The following is a 20,316-nucleotide window of genomic DNA, read 5'->3' as shown; positions in this document are numbered from 1 at the left end:
TGAGGCAGGCAGCTATCCTTGACATTTCCCAACAAGCAGACACGCAGGAATTCAGCATCCACTCTTCAGAAGCAGTCTTTAGTTTTCTGCACCCAACACTCAGCACCAACAACTGCCTTTAAAATCAACAGCAGCATTTGGCCTTAACTCTTGTGGCAATCTGACTACAGGTAATCGTGGTCTCAGGCACATGACTGAGATAAATCAGTTTACAAAAACGCCATGTACTGCCATATGTGTTAACAGTACAGTTTCATATAATCCCAAAGTGGGCCCAACTATCCATTGCCATCAAAATAGTTGGTCTGCTCTTTCTACCCCCAGCAACAAAACTCTACCGATGGCCTTGTCACAGGAGTCAGTTGGGTTAGATCTCATTGATCCAATGGAGAAATACACTTGCAACTAGATTTCCTTGGAATCAAAAACATCTGACTCAGATTGCAAAATTGCCATAACCAACACTATGGAAGGGGAAAACATACAACTAAAATATAAAATAAGCACAGAAGGTTGAAAGCAGGGCTGCTTCTACAGCAGCTGCCTATTATTTTATCAAAATAAAGCACAATGCAAAATGATACCCTTCACCTGTAGCCCACATAGAGAAAAACATATTATATATGCTTCAGTGATCACAGTTCAGATGGACAGCCTGTGATTCAACTACAGCACAGTAACCCATGAACTTGACTCAGACTCTCAGGGATCTTCAAAGATGGGCAGCCAAAACTCAGCCCACATAAAAGGCCGCTCCTGAAAACACACTGCTCAATGCAAGAAATAGGGCAACTGCGCAGATGTAATAGAACTGAAGACCTGCTTCCTCATTCTGTCTGCAAGAATCTACCCTTTTATTTCTCCATGAGCATCCCAACTTGCATCTTCATCTTTTGACAGGCCAGTACCTCTACATAAAAGGATATTAAAAAAAAATATAAATACATCATGATCAAGCTTACTTGCATGCATCATCTAGACATTTGAGATCCTCAATTTCTGCTATTGCTTTCCAGGAGTCCCCCAATTACTTCCTAAGAACTAACCCTCACCCTCCGTTACTTTCTTGTAGTTTCCTGACAATCCCCACACTGCTATTCAAGCCCTCTAGCAAGACGCGGGTCTGTGCTTCAGAAACAGTGTAATGAGTGTTCATAAAACCATATAATACTGCAAGGTCATTGGCAAAGTGCATTTCAGTCTTTCCAAAATTGACTCTAGTCACTTCTATCGTTGTGAAATAATCAATTTCACAATTTACTTAAAGCACATTGTGGTACCCCACTAGAGATAGGCAAGTATTATATTGGTTCCTTAACAAAAGATGCTCGAGTCCATTGGTTTATTGATCTTGACATGAAAGACAGTAGAAATCTCAAACACACACAATTATGTCTTCAAGTTTCAAGATGTCCACCGGAATGAAAAAAACAACCAAACAAAAAAAACCCCAGAAATGCAACCACCAGGGACAAAGCCCGTAATTCTCTGGTGAAAATGAAAAAGGACTGGAGCTAGTGGTCTATGTAGAAGTTCACGAGGACAGTTGAGTCAATGAATAGACAATCTCATGAGATTTATCTGCTATAGAACTTTGAGATCCAATTTAAGTCCTGATCTTCTAATGAATGGAAATCCCTACAACACACGTAGAGTTATGTCCACTTCTTCCTAGAACGTTTCCTGAAAATCCAAAACTGCCGGAGGCAGCCTCCTAAAGCTACTGTTAAAAAGTGGGTAATTAAACATCACTTTTTTCCCAAGATTGTTTCCACTGTAACTTCACCTCTAATACACACATCTGCAAGTTTAGGTGATAAATGCAGAACTACGTATTCAACCTAAACTGTTACTCCAAAATACAATATTGTTAAAACAGAAAGGAACAGGGTGTTTAACAAACTGTAAAATGTTTTGACTCAAAGTGTTGTACAGCAGATGGAGCTACAAGTATGGTCTATGAATAGCCACCTACACATGAGAACACACAGAGATAATAAATATACATAATGTATCCCGTCAAGTGATTATCTTAAACTTTTCTTTCTACTGCAAAATGAGACACAGAAGTTCACTTTTGTGAATAGAAGTTCACAACAAAGCAGCTCTCCAAGTTTCACATCAACAAAGACTGAAAAGAGATAAATGTAATGAGCTTGCAACGCTCATTCAAATGCCACACAGAAGTTCAAGTTCTTCTTTCAATATCTACAATTATGTCATCCAAGTTCCTCTTAACAGAAGATAAAAGCAGGACAGGGATGCCTGCCATCTTCATCTGAAGTGTGGGGACTGAGAAAGGACATGCGTTATTTCACCATACACCAGTGACAGAAGTAAAAATCAGTTTGTTTCAAACAAGATTCCTCCTGGAAGATCACATGTCCATCAATTGCCACACTTCCCAAGAAAGCGTGACACTCCTCTCCTTTATCAGAAATAAGTGCACTGCAAGAATTCCACGGGTTCCTCTCCCCCAAAACGATCCATCTGGGTGACCAACCAGACTATGCCAACCAGATCCAGAAGTGCTCCCAAGTGCAGAATGACTTTATTTAGCAGAGGAGAAACTCGTTTTCCAAATGAAATCTTTTCAATCTCAACTCCACAGCACAGTAGAAACATCAATAAATTTTAGACAAAGCACCTACCTTCTCTTCCTTCCCCTTCACAGAAATAAAGGACTTGCAGGAATGGGCAACACGGACTAGAAACATTTACTAATTCTCCTTTTTTCTCCTACTAGCTATGAGGTGGTCAAAAAGAAGCATATGAATAGGCCTGCAGAGTTCTTAAGGGTTTTACAATTAAATATGCAAACTCCTTCCCAGTAGCTCACAAGTCCAAGACCATCCAACCTGGAGTCAAGTTGAATCACTTGACTTTTCTGCAAGATGTACAAATTGAAATCCTCAAGCAATTTACACTGGACTGTTGTATACATACTAACATCTTCTCCTCCTCACAATCATATTTTCTCTCCTTTCCATCTGGCTAAAAATCATGGCAAATTGTGTCTTAACACATCGCAAAAAAAAATGTATAAGACAAGACTGACAAAAAAATCTAAGAACATTACCTGTTACAATTTTTCAAAATTCAGATACATCACCACAGGAGCACACTATTTTTTAAATCACGCTTTATTAGGAAAAAATCCTTCGTGATTACATAAATGCAGTTAATGTGCTCAAGGCATTATCATTTTAGGCACTAACTTGATTTGCAATTGTAACTTTTATGCTCCAGACAACAATTCCCCATATTTAATCATCTTAATAAACAATGAACTGCTAAAGGTGTAAATTTGCATGATGAGTTCTGAAAACAACTACCATGTATGACATATTTAAAGTATGATTAAAGTAAAAATTAAGAAGGTGGCATCCATACTTAAGATCCTTAAGCAGCAGTGGACAATTCTCTGGCAAGACAAGCTATGTTACCTCTCATTAACACTGCAAAGCTAAGGCATTGTGACATTCTTGGGTTCTTAGAATTGTTGCCTATTTTTGACTATTCCTTATCGTCAGTGAAAAGGGTCATATCCAAATTTGCAATTTGGCCTTCAGATCTCAGTCACTGAACCCTCAAAGCTGTTGTTTCCCTTCAACAGAAAGATCAACTTTGTTTCTCTAGGAGGAAATTCTACTTCAGCTTGCTCCCCAAGCAGCCATGATGCTTGTATTTATTCAACCAAAGACACAAGTATAAAAATCTTTTTCAGATTTTTAGTTAGTTTAAGCCAGCTGCAGTAAAATGTCTGAATTCTATGTTTAAAAGATCTACAGTATCCCTCTACCCAGATGAGTTTCTGCTGATAATTCCAAAGACTTTCAGAAGTCCTGTGCAACTAAAAATCTCTAACTGCTCATGCTATTTCACATCAGTTCAAATTAATTTCTTGCGACAGCCTTCAAAAAATTACTACTTCAATAAGCAGCTACACTCAAAATCAGTTGTTTTAAGTTAATCTTCCAAAGTTAATAACATTACAAAACAAACAAACAAACAAAAGAACACTAGTTTGGCAATCTTTGGATTAAAATACAGTTTTGTATCTTTGAAGTTCAAATGAGGTTCTGAGAGAGCAGTTCTGCATTAATCTAGGCAGATATATGCTAACAGTGTAATTTTTACTTTGACTATACTCACAGGAAAAGGCCACCATAATCTAATAACCCTTCACATCTCGTTAAAGAACATGACAAAAATACATCTTCATACACATAAGCAGGTCATTAAATAACTGACCTAAACCAACTGAACTAAACCAAATGTAAAACAGACTTTCAAGAAGCCAACCAGATGCTTCTAAAGTAACGTATGCACACTGCCAGAGTCACAGGCTGGAACAGCTTCATCACCCATACTCTTCATAATGATAACGAATCCAGCAGGCACAAGAATTTCTGAGACGGTGTACATATGGCAAGTGATATAAACATAACACTACACATTAAATTTATAAAAAGTACAAAGAAATTTTTTGTTTTATTAATAACACAGGAGATATTTGATCAATATGTTGTACTTTAATCCAAAAGCCAAGATACTGAAGGCCTCATTTGTATGGGCAAGACATTCTTAGTCATCTCCTTCTCCTCAGCCTCACACGTACACGTTGAGGGTAGAATTCCAAACATTTAAAGAGCAGTAGCATATCACTTCACATGGTACCTTCCCATCCTCAACCTGGCAAGGACAGAATAGCTTAAAATTCCATCAGGACAATATAGCTCCAAGACCCCTGGTGAAGTATTTTTAGAGGCTCAAACAAAATGCTTCTTGTCTCCTTTCAGTTCAGACAGTAGCCCTAAACTAGAATGATTTAGATAGGACAAACTGAAAATTAAGGACTACTTTTCATCAACAGATTGCTTAAAGAAAAGTCCATGCAAGACAAACAGGTCTTGCCCCGAACACTGTTTCACAAATGACCATAAATACAAATAATGTGGAACTGGGATGAGACCAAGAACAGTGTCTGTGTTCAGAAACCTAAAAAGGAAAATGCATGACATCTGCAAACCAGCCACATGGAAAAGGTTAAATACCTCTTTGTCAGACTCTAAAACCTAAGTCATCAATCCCAAAGAGCAAGTCACTGTGTCACTGCCACTGTTTGGCATCCAGCACATACTCTGAAGATCAACACTAAACAGTTTTCTAAAAGAAACATCAAAGAAACCATGTCCTAAGTGCCAAAACCAGAACTTACTGAAGTAAAGCAAATCTCCATAGCAATACTTTCCAAGAACACAGTTCCACCAGGAAATTGCTTTTCTTGGGATGAAAATCCTTTTTTTAATAAAACTTCAAAAAAGCCTTTATCCTTAGATAAAGATCTTCTATTTTCCCATGTCCCTGTCATGTTAGCTGTTCAGCAATGATCTTCCACAATTCCTGCAGGAGTGGAAAAAATACATACAGGTATTTTCTCAGATCAGCAAGTTGAAACTATGGAAAAGTTCAACATGCCTACTTGAAGACAAGTTTTAAGACACACCCTGTACCTCCATCTATAGATAGTATCCATCTGTGGAGGGATGCTAAATCCATCTATGTAATCTCTTAGAACAACTACCAGATTATCTTTGAGACAGAGCAATAGAATTGATTTAGTAATTCTTGTAGCATCATTTTTTAAATAAAAAATTAGTACCATTCAAATAATTTGTTTTAAAATAATTTCATTGGTCTGCATGACCTTCTGCAGTATTTTGACTGATAAGCTTGCTCTTTTTCTTAGCCTGTGTTGACAAATGCTTTCAATAATGCTAGTAAAAATACAACTGAAAAAATACTTAATTTACTGAGGAATCGAGGTCTCACAAATGCACGTCTTACACAAACACCCTTCTCAATCTGTTCGACAATGGAGATGAAAAGCAGACCGCTTTATTTCTGTGGAATAAATTGTACGCTTTGTCTGCTATACAAAAGATTATTAAGCAGACTATCACATACTCTTCACCATGACATCTGGAATCGCGGCAATATACTTCATGATAAATAAAAAACTTGGGTGTTTTAAAAATGCATATATTTCAAAGACCAGTAGCCTTCCACAAAAAGGCTAGAGAACGAATTCACATATATAGGTATAATCCAGGCTACATTTATATACTTGTAAAACTTGTTTTTAAGTTTTGCAGGCATGTTTTATTCCTGAAGGTATCAACGCTAAGTAAAATAAATCAATCATCTCATGAAGTAATGGTGGCCCTTGTAATCTTACTATGCATACATACTGCAGAAGACACAGCAATAGTATGTTGACTACAGGAACATCATTTCTTGGTAACAGATTTGCAATCCAGTGCAAAATTTGCAAGTTCTCTAAAAAGATCTCTTAGACTGTATTGTTCTAGAAGCTAGCAAGCTATTAGCTACCCTGCATAATATTTGTAGGAGCAGACAACTGGAAAAAAAAAATAGAGAACGAGAACCATAAGTGCTCGAGAGGTAATTAGGTAACTACAAATATTGTATCTGACATGTTTCTGAATAATAGAAGTTTACAGCTAATCGACTTCTTCATAGATATTAGAACATTATTTCCTGAACCCTGAACTGGGAAAGGAATTACTAAAACTATGAAATGAAAGCTCTTCTACAAGCAAATAAATGAGAAGAGATATTGGTCCCATTTTCTAGTCAATCGCAAAAATTGTATTTTACAAAGTAATGGAGATTGTTTCTCAGCCTTTGAGGAAATGAGTGCAATCTAAGCCTGTACTGCTGGTGATAGAAAAGGGTATGTTATGTCAATCTACTATAGATTATGTAAGCACAAACAGGAATCATTTTAAAACAACAAAAAGCTAAATGGAAATAAATGAAAAGGTAATGTTTGTTCTCCTGTTCTTACTTCAGGTTAAGTAAACAGCTGAAAGCTAATTTGAGATGATTAGCCCAACACACTACATTTATTTTAATGAATGCCACTTACCAACTGCTCGATTCGTTCATAAACGAGAAACTGGCAGAAATCAAGCTTAATGGGCTCCACAGTATATTTCATTTTTCTATCTTGGAGGTTCTCCAAATCATTTAGAGTATTTCTAAAATGACTGTAGGCTTCACATGTAACATCCATATGTCTTAAAGTGAAGTTCAGCCTGGCAAGAGAATATTTAATTTAAAATGTCTCTCCTATACTGGCATATATAAATAGCTATGTAACTTTCCTCAGCTAATGGAAAATGTGTCTTCTCAGTGTAACTAACTTCGATAACCCACCCCCGCTATTCCTGAAAAGCGGAGAAGACTTCTGTTAGCATCAATACACGATAACTCTTGGATGAACCTTTCCACTGATTTTAAGGCACTTTGCCACAACAGAATCACTGGCTTGGCTTCCTGGAGAAATACTTGGCAACAAATCATATGAATAGCTATTGCTTACATATCTTCAGAGATTTAAGCAAAGCCTATTTATATATTAGTTTATGAATGGCCTGCACACATGTGCACACATTAAAAACATTCAATGGTTCCTTGAAAGAAAACACAAAAGAAACAGTTATAGAGGTACTCAAGCTGCGAAACACATACCCTAATTCTAAGCCCCTTCATTCCACTCTATGACCTCAAAAATATATAGCAAATGTCAAGCATTATAGAATACATCAGTCTATTTGTACAGAGGTTATCTGATGAGAGACCGAGGTAGGACAACAAAAGCTGAACTCTCGTGGAAGTCAAATTCTGAACTGATAAAAATTAAGCATGTATAAAAACAAATGCTTGTCCTGAGCATATACTAATGTGGTCAACTAATACAATGAAAATCAGAATCTGACCTTCAGTCAAATCAGATGTTTCTTCCAAATAAAGCACATAAAGTTGTCAGTGTTTTTTATGTTAAGTTCTTGGTAATACTGACCTCTTTTCTAATGCTAGGTAAACTGTGCAAGAATTTCTCAAGTTGTGTGTGATTCTATACAGCGTTCTGAACAAGGCATCTGTCAGGTCATCATCATAGAACACTACAAAAAAAAAATATTAAGAGCATAAAATATGTATGAAAAAGTGTATTATTTACTTAAGTCTCAGGTATGAAACAAAAACAGGCCTTAGTTTGATTATTCTAATCAAACAAGTCACTATTTTAACTAAATCCCAAAGTGTATTTTTAATGGCAACAACTGACCCTGTAATAGTATCCAGTGCTGCTATTTATGTCAGGCTTTCTTTAAGATTTCTCTCGTATCAATGGGAATAATTTCTGTCAGACAACTTAGAAAACTTTAACAAGATTTCTCTCAGCCTGGAAATACCTTACTGCAGAGCTAAAAAGACAGGATATCACAATGTATAGGGCCTCATTTCTTACAAACATACAAAAAAGGCAGTAACTAACATACCATTGTAATCGTATCTCCTTGGAAAGGAGTCTTGCAACACCTTTCAATATCATAACTAAAAACAATCCTCCTTTATTTATATATCAAAATAACAATGGTTTTCCTATACAGACAAGCTAGCCTGTCATTTTTCAGTCTTTCGCTTAAGCAAGAAAAAGAGCAGAAAAAAAAGACAGAGATATCCACAGGTTTAGACTCTATGGGCAAGGGCAGCATCAGAAACTTTTTTTCACATTATAGAATGCATTACTCCAACCACCTATTTATCATTATTTGCATAGAGGTTATCTGATGCAAGACACAGGTAGGACAACAAAACTCTTCTGAAAGTCAAATTCATCACTTACTTGTGATTATGTTCTTTGAGTAATTTATTTAGTCACAAATAATTACCACACCAAAGGAAAGAAAAAGCTAGTAGCCTTCAACATCTGTTCTCCTATAGCTAATTCAGAATGTAACTAAAATTGTTTTAAAAAAAAATACAAGCAAGAACACTTAAGGCAGAGCTTTGACAAATTAGGTAAGGATCTGACCTATTAGATTTTAAAAGCAAACTAGGTATGTTTAAATTATTACTCATAATGCTCAAGTGTTTGATCTAAAAGCTTACTGTTTATATTTTCCTACCATCAGCTGCCATTATCACAGTACAGTGGTCATGCAGATCAGCAATCTCTTCTTCAGACCAGCTATAAGGAGCTTCAGGATCTATAAGAAAGAATATGGCTTTGGTGTACGTGATTAAATATCTCAAATGATTGACAGCTGAAAAAAAGAAACTTCTCAACTCCTGTGGTCATCTGCTACTCCATAAATGGAGCACCCCACTGAAGGTAAATCAAAACCTCTCTCTATTCATTCTCTGAAGTTCCCTGCAGTCCTTTGCTTTCTCTGTTATGTCCAATCTTCCCAAGGCTGACTGGCAAGAGTAACTTTTCTTTGACTTTAGAATTTACAACAAATTACTACCCTGTAGCGAGATCACACATTTAACTAGATTAAAATAAATACTCCTTTAAATAAAAAACAAATGCATCTTCATATAAGCTTTGATTAAGCTTCCTACTTCATCATGCTTTTTAAAATTTAGACTTTGTTAAAATATATAAACTTTCTCTGAAAGTCTGAAAAACATAAAGCCTTTTCAACTGGCAGTATCAAATATTTTCATTAATCAGAATTTTTTGAGGTCCAAGACAGGCTTTTAAATGTGTACAGGATGTTTCCACTTGCTTAAATAGTTGTTCTGTTTTTTTCAGAAGCATTACATAAAATCCAACTGATGATACAAAAATCTATAAAGTAGGCTTCATATAACCTAGTGCTGAAAGGACCCATTATAACCACCTACCAGTGCAGAATTCATCTTTCAGCCAGTCCAGTTCTTTTACTTTAACCTCCCCTCCTGTGGGTGAAGAAAGATTTCATCAGTCACAAATGGCCTTTCAGATAGTACCTAAGCAAAAGTAGAGAGTCAAAATCCTTACTGAAACAAGTGATGAAGATCTATTATTAGGACATATGAAACAAGTAAAGTTGAATATCAGATCATTTACTGTACAAAACCAGTCACCCACACACAAGAGAATAGGATGAACTTAAGGCTCAGAAAGACAACCTATATTCTCTTTTACATGTTTCACCTGCAAAATACTTCTCCTTTCCAGAGTTCTACCTCTGTCATTTACACTCTGTTTATGTGACCCTCGGCACCTGGATATCTGTGATCCTCCCAAGTACCTCAGTGAAACTCACACAATGACTGTGTAGCAACTACAGCTGGTCTTAAACGATGACCAGAGAAAGAGTAAGTATTTTGCTCTTCTCAAAAGGAAGCTGTCCCATGACGGACCACATACAGATATCTTGCATCGTTCTTTTTAAATGAGTCACTTTTAACCAAGACAAAAGTTTTATTTTACTTGTGAATATGCTAGGTAATCAATGACTGTGCTGTTTAATCCCAAAGTAGTTCATATATATGCAGTTGCACACTGACTGTATAGCACTTACTTCCTGGGTCCATCAGGTGTTTGTTTAATGCAACATTTTGCTCACACATGGCCAGAAGATCTTCACCAACATCTGGAAAAAAGTGATCATGATATTCAGAATAAGAATATTTTGCATGGGCTGTGCACGCCCCTGACCTCTCAGACTAATACTCTTCTCTCAAGCTGACGAGATTAAGAAAAATCCAGAGCAACTCTACCCACTGATGATTGCTTCCCCAGTATCCTTCTTGCTTTTGTCTTTCAGTACTAAGCTCTGAGCCACCCTTGAATAAAGAAGTTAGATCCCTATACTACCTATTTTAATCTAGGCACACTAGAGTTCACAGCAATGTATCTTGCTTTTAAACTCTTGCGCTTAGAAGTAGCACTGCTTTTTCAGTCTGTTGAGAAAGTTCCTGTTATTGATGAGGATGAAAATGTCAGGATGAAAGCACTGCTTCGTGAAGATTCATTAAAATATTTAACTGAAAATAATTGCCTTACCTGTGCAATAAACTCTCTTGGCAACTGTTCCCATGATAATGCTTGTAATTCCAGTGCCACCTCCAAGCTCTAGCACTGAGCGACACCTGAACGTGTCCCGTTTAAATAGAACGTAATCAGCAAGAAGAAAGGCTGCACGCCAGACCTGTGGGTAGGAGAAGCAGTTAAAACTGAGTAAATTCTGAAGCACAATCCATGAACAGCAACACACTACAAGGCAGAATACATACTTGTTTACCGACATCTTCTAAGGGGGTTGCCATAGTATGTTCTGTGAAAATGAAAGTAGAGCAGAAATAATTATCTGAAAATGTTAAAATCAAGTTCCATAGTGGCAAATTTGAAAATCAAGTCATGCTTCCCTTTTAAATAGGGAACTAAACACTCTTCATTCTATATAATAATGCTAGATAATGCCAAAAACCCCACTCTAACTAAGGAGGGCTGAGTTTCCCATGGTATATTATTGCTCAAATAACTTTTGGACAAAAATGGTAACTTTCTAAAATATTTACAATATCACAGTATTATGTGCGTTTTATTATCTCCTTTCACTTAATAACTGCTGTTCCATTTCTAAAGAAAACCTATTTTTCTTTTGTTTTACGCAAACATATTTATTCCATTTCCCCTTGACTGTAAGCCTACTATTTACCTATTTTAACAACATCACTGCAAGTGCATTCTTGTTCTTCATCTTCAAAAGCATCTTCTTCCCCTTTCATCAGAATTACAGGATACACTCTATCCCTCAAAAGATCCTCTGCTTCTAAATCAGATGCGCTTCGAGGTCTTCTGACCACTTCCAAGTCTCCATCATCGTCTAGCAGGGCTTCTATTCCTTCACTATTTAATTCTCTTTCTTCTTTTAGATTATTCCTGTCCTTGTCCCACAGTTCATCTCCACTTCTGTACTGGTGTTCTCTTTCTGTTGTAGCTTCTCTCACTTGTTTCTTGGATGCTGAATCTTCTGTGTTCCAAAGGAGTTTGAAATACGACAGGAATACTGTAAGAACATGAAGTGGGGAAAAAAGTTAAAGACCAGGTAAGAACAGAATCTATGTGCAACTTCCACATGCATGAAATTTTGGTATGCATTTCACATTTTAATCTAGAGGATAAAAAATTACACAGATAACTTGAAATATAGTTCAATTTGCTATGAAGAAATATTTCTGTTATTAAGTTCTGTCAGTAGAAATAAATGAAGCCCTTTCACAGTCTACTGGCTGACTCAGCATCTACGCAGTCACAATGCACACTTTCATCTGATTTAGTAACACTTATTTTAACAACTGGCAGAAGGGTTGGTTTCTTATGTCCTCCAGAAGATCTTCTGTTGAGACAAGCTCAAACCAAGTTGAAAGAAGAATACAAGCTAGAATTTGTTTCTTTCAGTTAAGATTTAATTCCTGTCTTATAAGAAACAAACATGTTCTAATAAAAAGGAAGTAGATTTTTTCTTACTGTTTTAAAAGTCTTTAGGAATTCAAGCAACTTCAAGCCCTGAAATCAGCTTAGTACGAGTATGAGAGCAGAAATAAGCTCACAGGAGACAGTTTGCCGAAGCTGGATATGCTGACACTTTTTTTTGATTTTTAAGTCTTCAAACTGAATCTTTGAAGACACTAAATGAACAAGGCCATTGTTTCCAATAAAGCAATTAATTAAAAACCATTTGCAATCATCATCCAGTAACGTCACCATCTATTAAAAATTTTAAGTTATCCAAACACAGACCTTGCAATTTTAATTCTAGGAATCTTATCATCTGAATACAACACATGGGGAAGAACAAACATTTGTCCTTCCATCTACAGTCGATCTCAGCTCTGCAGCAGTGCTTATGCACTGTGCTTGACTGAATGGGCCAATCATGGAACACAGGATCGTGGAATTTGATTCACCTACTCTGGTACAAAATCAGTGTTTGTAGACATGTTAGGCTGGGTACTATTATTCCAAAATCACACACAATGTGTTGAGACTTGAGAAAAAGATAGCCCAGAATACGACTAGTGAAAAAGGTCAATACCAGCAGGATCCTAAGAATGTCTTAGAATTACATTCATTCACACCAAAAGGGAAGAGATAAAGTGCTTGCCACCATTGCTTTCAACAATTTCACAATTTATGGAGTTCTATTCCAGCTTCTTTAGAAAGCAAGATATTCAAAGTTGGTCTACTGTAACCTGACAGAAGTTCTTCTCTAGAGAGACCATTTTCAGCTAGATCTAACAAAATTTTCATTGCCTATGCTAGCATGAGAAATTTTTTAAGTCATCTACTGTTTGCATGACAACCAGATTAAACTGATTTGAATACTTAACAAATTAGAGAACGCCATCAATGAATTAAATGAATTTTTGTTCTCTGAGTCCATTCTGATCCTCTGCATGTTCTACGGCATTTCAAAAAGTGCAAGGTAAAACTGACCCAAAACAGCAGAGCCTAAATCCCCGTGAAGTTCCCTAAAAACCAGCAAAGTGACAGTGGTAGATTGTCATCGTATTTGTTAGAGTAAAAGCTGTCATACTAAAATCCAGTTCTTGTCTTAAATAATTTCCCGGAGCAAGTACCTTCAGAGTATGTAGCACATGCTGTCATTTCATTCTGTTGAAAGGTTCTTTGCATCAAGCAAAAACACAGTAAACAAATGTCGAACGGCATGAATATGCACCACAGCATTAATTATTTGGTTTTGACCTGATCATGGTCAAAATTATTATCCACTTCTTTGTCAAGCCTACTTTTATCATTTTTACATTGTCATATGCTAGAACAGCTGCAAAAGTTATTCTATGTCACAACTGGGTTTGAAAAAACAATTAACACTTCTGTCACAGCAGGAGCAGTACTTTTCTACAGAACATTTTACCAGCAGCTCCAAGGTCAGTTTCCTTGGCAACTTTATAGAAACCTATGAGCTGGCAATCAGTCAAAGGCATTTGCCAATTCATTTCCACTACAGCCTTGACTCTTCAAATTATGTAAGTCAGTCAAAACCATTACTATTCTGAGCTTTCTTGTTGCCAATTCTTTTAAAACAAAAAAAAAAAACAAAAAAATAAACAAAGCTGTTAGGCTCCTCTGGAATAGATGGTAAACCATCGCATAAAGATTTTATAAAAATTCATAAATTAATTACTGATAATTTTTATTTTAAACTTAAGTTACACTATTTAAAACCCCTGGCTTCTCACCTTTTGTTTGTATGCAAGAAACATCCCACCTTTTTAACGTGATTCCCAAAGTGCTATATTGAGATTAAAGCTAAAAGAACAAATAAATAAATAAAATGAAACCTGCAAGCAAGTTAATTTGGTTACTTCTTCTCAGAAGGTAATTGAAAATTTTTTTTTAAGACAGGCTGTCTACAAATTCTACATTAATAGTTTTCATTTCTGTAGTTAATTTCATGAGCAGAATTCAGCTAGCCCTCTTCCTCAAGATGGAGTAGGAAGAGATTCTGCTTCTAACTGGAATAAAACATGTAATGACTAATATCAACCATTCAAGGGAGGATTCACACATTACAAAGATATGAATACACTTAAAACACAGCTCCATCAGTCTAAACGTACATTACCTGGTTGTCCAACTGCATTCAATCGTACCATGAGATGTCTTTTGTTTGGACAGTGTAAGTGAACATCAGAAAGTACAGTGTCACTTTTAAATGTGGGGTTATCCATCTCCTTCTCTGTTACATCTACCATGATGTGCTGGTGAGAGGAACATCTACAGTACCCAAATAGTCCCCTACAAAGTGCTGTCACAAAGTGATTTCATACTCTTCTGTTAACAGGCGTCAAGTAACAGTTTTGCTCAGCAAGATAACCCCATGGCGTAGTTTCTGAGAAGACCTCAGGCAAGATGTGATCACGCAAGCTCCACTGTGCTCCAATAAGACAGCAAGTTGCACATCAGGATATTCAACCTAAAACCAAACAGAGACAGCTTTCAGTGACAGCCTGACACTGTTTGAACATTGCTCCAGCAATATTTTAGAAGATAAAAATCAGATTACACTGTCCAATAAAGCTGCAATGCTCCGATGCTGTTTTACAATGCTCCAAAGAATCATCAAATACATAATTGCTAGAGCTCACTGGCAGACATCACATATTTTAGGAAGAGCGACTAATTAGCTTGTCTTAAAAACACCCCCCTGAAAAAATCAGACGTTACCATGAATGCACAAACTGACAATGCTCAGTCAAGGTCTTCAAAGGAACACAAGGCCTTACGCACACAACTTCACCATTTTAAGGGATCTTGTTCTTCACAGGAATCTCTGAATTTTCTCAGAAATGGACACAACTACCAAACGTATTGCCATAGGTTAGTCCCTCAAATTTTGCAAAAAGAGTATCTGCCCTTCCTGGAGAAAATTCAGCAGCTTTTAGATGCCTCCACTAATTGGGCAGTTAATGTCTCCTGTCTTTGTCGCTCTTTATTCTTCCCCAGAAATAAAATATAAACACCTGAAATCATCCTCATTACCTAATGTGCAAAGCTGAGTTGTCTCTCTGTCCTAAGGCACGAACAAATGAATTACCTCTCATGAACAGAAAAATAGAGAAGACATTTATTTCCCTCTGCTCTACAAAACTTGACATTTTGTGAAGGGTATGTGAAACACTGATGAACCATAGATCTGACAACAAAATTCATGACTTTAAAAACTGACATGACAAGCTTGGATCTCGCACACACACACACACAAATCAAGCATTATATAAATGATTTAGTTAACGACACCCAGGTCTCACCAGCTATGAGCACCCCTAATACTCCTTATGTAAAAACTGTTGATGCCATTTCCTATGTTGGCATTAACATCTTGAAAGATTACGCTACATTTTCTATTCTCTGCTTATGCTTGAACAAGATCACAAATACACAGGCTTCAAATGCCTCAAGACACACATGCAGCCTTCGTAACTTCAGTTATGACGTTCTATGGACTGCTGCAAAACCTAATCCAGCCTCCCAACCTGCCCTTCGCCAGCAGAAATCTGTGCACAAGCTACACCCGAACTTGATGCACAGCCACACAAGGCCGTTTCTCCGCCACCCGCGGGGGAGCCAGGCCAGCGCCGCGCTGCCGGGGACGCCGGGCGCCGCTCCGCGCCCAGCGCAGAGCCCGCAGCCTGGAGCCCCGGCCTGCCCGGCGCAGCGCCCGCAGCCGGAGCCGCCTCCCGCTCGGGCAGCGCCAGCACCCGCAGGCTCCCAAACGAAGTCGCCCCCCGGAGCGGCTCCACAGGGAGGGGACGGCCGCGGGAGCGGGACACCCGAGCACCCCGACGAGCGCGGCCCACCTGCCGCCGCCGCGCGCCGCCCGCCGCCATGGCGGAGCCCACAGCTCCTTCCGGCGCGCGGCTGACGCCGCGCCCGCGCGCTGCTCCCCGGCGGAGGGGGCCGGGGCGGCGGCGGCGGGGGCCGGTGCAGGCCGCTGGGCAGGGCAGGGCAGGGCAGGGCAGGGCAGCGCAGCTCCTCCCGCTGCAGCCCCACCAGGCCCGGGCCACGCGTGCTTGCCCTGCTCCCTGCCCTGGCTGCCGCTCGCCGGCTGGTTTCCCGGGCAGAGCGTGAATACCAGCCGTCCCTTGGGCTGCACATGACGCCGTGGGGTTTCCCCTGTGCTCGTGGGCGTTCTTCTTCATTTAACAATTACCCAGCACTAAACCGTAGGTAAAAATCTATCTGGGGAGTCAGTAAAAGGAAACACCAGCAGCTAAGTTTAGTCTTGCCACTAAAGCATCCACAACACTTGCCCAGAGTTTGAACCCACGTTTCTTACCCCCACTCTTTATTACGTGGTTTCAGTGTTACCCTGCCTCAGTGCATGTGTAATTCTATGCAAAACCTCCAAACTGCTTCAAAACAAAAAATGGAAAAACCTATATGGAGGCAAGTGGGCATTTCTTCCTTAGTCCAGATAATGTCAGAACTCTACTACCACCGTAAGATTAGATGAAGCAATAGCAGTACCTGCTCACTTGTTCGGGAGCAGGGGGTTTAGCTGCTTAATTGTGCAGAGTTTTTAACTAGGTAACATGAACCAGATAAAAAAAACAGAAGGCTGAGTCAGGTGTTGAGCAGGAACACCATACCAGAGTGCTTTGGGAAACTTCAATAATAGAAATGTATCCAACTTGCAGAGTTAGGCAAGTTAGATAGTCTAGCAGATTTTAATATCTCCATTTTGGATCTCGGTGCCTTAGGAAGCCATTGCCCAGCTGGGCTCACCTGCTGCCGAGAGCTGGCTGCTGATCTGGTGCCCAGCACAGGGCCGTGTAGCCCAGCCACACTGTCTGGAGGCCACGGGTGGTGTGTGGGCACACAACACCACAGCAGCTGGCCGCACTGCGGCCGACTATACCTCTGCAATCCACTCCCTGTGCATAGATATGCTCCAGGCTCCCATCTGTATTCTAGTTAAGTTCCTCTGCAAGTCTGCAAGGGCTATTGAAGTTGTTCGTATCTTTCAGCAGGAGGATCCAGTTCAAAAGCGGGCATTTACATATTAATTACTTGGGATATGATACTCATGTCAATTGCTACAGATGATCCTTCTATTTTTCTTGAGTGGACGCTTGTGGGAAGGAAGAATTAAAGAATTAATGCTGGAAAAAAAGCCTTGGAATGTAATGCATAGTCTGTATTTATTTCTAGATGTCCATTTCTCTTCATCTGCATCCTTCTATAAAGGCTAAGAATTATTAAAAGAATGAAGTAATTTTTCCCTATTTATATTGAGTGGTAATGAAATAGAAAACACAGCGAGCCATTCAGATCTCCCATTGGAGTTTCTGTGGGGAATTCTATTGGATGAACATCTGACAAAAATGCTTTGGAGATTTGTTTTCCTTTTATCTGGCTCCTGTGAAAGAGCAGAATATTATTTTACTTCCTGTGGTGATACACTGACACATAAATTATTACTGCAGTCTCTCTCTGCTGGCATATTCCCCATGGCTATAAAGTGCTAACAATAATCAGTCAAAGCAGATTATATTTGTCACAAAATCTTACCAGTTTGCAACAAGAGACACTGGTATGCAGACTAAGTATTACTACAGGAGTAGCTAAGAAGCTAGGTGTTTCACTACACTACACAGGATCTTTTAAACACAAAGGTACATTACATGAGAAATGTACCTTTGTGTGTATCATTTCTTTTCTAAAAAACGCAGCTACCTTGTTTCACATTTATATAACCATTGTCATCATTAGGCAAAGCAGGAATATCTTGTGGCTGCAGAAGCTCTTAAAAGAGCCAGTGTGGCTGCAGACATTATAACGTGGGTGATAACAATGACAGTTGTTTAGGGACAGTCTAGCTCTGGAGATGCAGTTTCTGTACTACACACAAGAGGGCTTTGGCAGCAAATTCCTGAGATCTACCTCTTTTTTAAAGACTTTGGGATGCACCTCAGTTACATTTTCTATCTTCCTCACAGCCACGTGAGCTAGGAATTGCTTAAAGAAAGCAACCCAAGAGTATCCCTTCATCACGTCACACCAGGAATTAGTGGACTTAGAAGAAATGACTGCTTCCCACACGATTTTTGCCCAATCCTTTCATGGCCCAAAGGATATTGCTAGGACAATTCCTTACAGCGTGCCTTCTGAAAAGCCAGCACTGCTGCAGGAGGCTCAAAGAAGAAAAAGATACAGACAACCCTGAAAAATATGTATCACAGGGAAAATCTAATTCCTTAGGAATAGATAAGAGAACAGAGCTGGTTCTAAGCAGACAGGAATAATCAGATGAATTAATACACCACCACATATTTGATCTTGTACTGTGCAGTAGTATATCCCTGATAGCTCACGATATCTTTCCGGTACATACTGTCCTGTCTCTTTGCTGGTCTTCTTTTCTTTCATTATATGTCTACCAGACAGAAGCACATTCTGTGCTTTCATTAGGTCAGCAAAACCAAAAAATAAAACAAAAAGAAACTGAAGGCTGTCAGGAAGAAAAAATGTATCAGCCCTCATCATTTCAACCCTACTGTACTGGGGCTGTTGAAAGGAGATATGCTGAACTAGTTTTCACTTCATCTTGTTTACTGGTATGCTGGTATGCAAAGTAGTTGAGACAAGTTCCTTAAGCCATCAAGCAGCACAGAGAAATATCAGGCAACACAGCAATTGAAAGGACTGTTGGTCCTCTCCCTGATAAATCAGTGGAGAATTTTGCTCTGCTCTCCAAGCATGTACAGCACCTCAGTGCTGGTCACCAGGTTGAAAATTCCTAAATAAGTGCATGAAGTTGAAAAGGATGAGGGGAATAACTGAACAATAATTAAAAAGGGCAACTGCAGCTGTCAGCTTTTTTGTCTCCACATTTCCTGAATATTCATTTCTCCTCCCCAGGGGAAGCTAAGGATCATAATGCCTCACCAGCAAGAAAACTGAATTACAAAGCACTAACATTAGCAGCACAGAGCTAAAATCCACAGTGATTTATTTTCATTAACTATTTTGTGGTTGTTTATCAGATACATTCACACTCTTTGACTATAGTACTTTTCTCCATGGGCTTATTCAGAACAAGAATTTGCATGCCTTTGACATCACCCCATCATGACTTCTCACATCCAACACAAGCTGATTTGCACAGATATTTTTCTAGGAGAGGCCTGTATGTAATGTCTCAGGTGATTCTTAGAACAATGTCAACCCAGTGACTATGACTGCAAACATCAAAAATCTCTCTCTCTAGTCAGGGGAAAAGGAGTGAAATTAGGGTAAATGAAAAGCTCTCCTTCACTCCCAAGCACTTCAAATCCACAAAATACAAAAGCCACTCTGATTCTTCAGCAGCAATCAGGGATCATCAATTGTCTTTTAAACCAGTATCTCTCCACTAGATTACAGTGAAGAACTGCAGAAAAGTATTTTACATTTACATGCTCCATACCAACTGCTCTCTTAAAATTTTAGCAAGGACTTTAACATTGATCAGTGCTCCAGAAAGTAAGAGAAAGTTCCATCCATCCATTCTGCTCAGCACTGTTTTTCATTACTTTTTCAGGCACATCAGCCTAACAAGGCAGTGAATCAGCCTCGGGCATTTCTCAGCCTTAGACCTGTAGTGTATGAAAAAGAGGAAGGTAAAGACTTCAGTTTACCTCACATACCAGACAGCTTTACAGAGGTTTAACTGCTTGTTTTAAATGATAAATCAGGACAATTTCATCTATTGACTGAGTCCCAAGAAGTCTATGCTAGAGATAAACTGCGTCTATTCAAGACAGTAATAATTAGATAATACAGCAGTTTATTACAGGCTGTTCACATCATCATCAGGGGTCATTTAATCTCAATTTAGATTCTCATTAGACCTGCTCCTCTCTGCCATCCTGTAGGTCTCACCTCCCTCTCGTTGTGTCTCCTCTGTATTTGCTTGCACACACCATGGCAGACAT

The 20,316-nt window shown here is 38.7% G+C and overlaps 1 protein-coding gene across 1 annotated transcript; it reads right to left on the bottom strand.

Annotated features, from left to right (window-relative positions):
• Window positions 1–3,125: 3,125 nt before the first annotated feature.
• Window positions 3,126–16,269, bottom strand: METTL22 (methyltransferase 22, Kin17 lysine). Its single transcript, XM_068422911.1, has 11 exons — window positions 16,198–16,269; window positions 14,463–14,813; window positions 11,529–11,879; window positions 11,104–11,144; window positions 10,874–11,018; window positions 10,389–10,460; window positions 9,727–9,780; window positions 9,003–9,083; window positions 7,892–7,994; window positions 6,956–7,124; window positions 3,126–5,406 (listed from the first exon to the last, which is right to left on the bottom strand). Exons 2-11 carry the CDS (start codon window positions 14,590–14,592, stop codon window positions 5,371–5,373), a joined length of 1,182 nt encoding a protein of 393 aa, XP_068279012.1. The 5' UTR covers window positions 14,593–14,813; window positions 16,198–16,269; the 3' UTR covers window positions 3,126–5,370.
• Window positions 16,270–20,316: the final 4,047 nt, after the last annotated feature.

Source organism: Nyctibius grandis, chromosome Z (assembly GCF_013368605.1).
Source record: "Nyctibius grandis isolate bNycGra1 chromosome Z, bNycGra1.pri, whole genome shotgun sequence".
NCBI lineage: Eukaryota > Metazoa > Chordata > Aves > Nyctibiiformes > Nyctibiidae > Nyctibius > Nyctibius grandis.
This window is presented reverse-complemented; position numbering and strand designations above follow the sequence as displayed.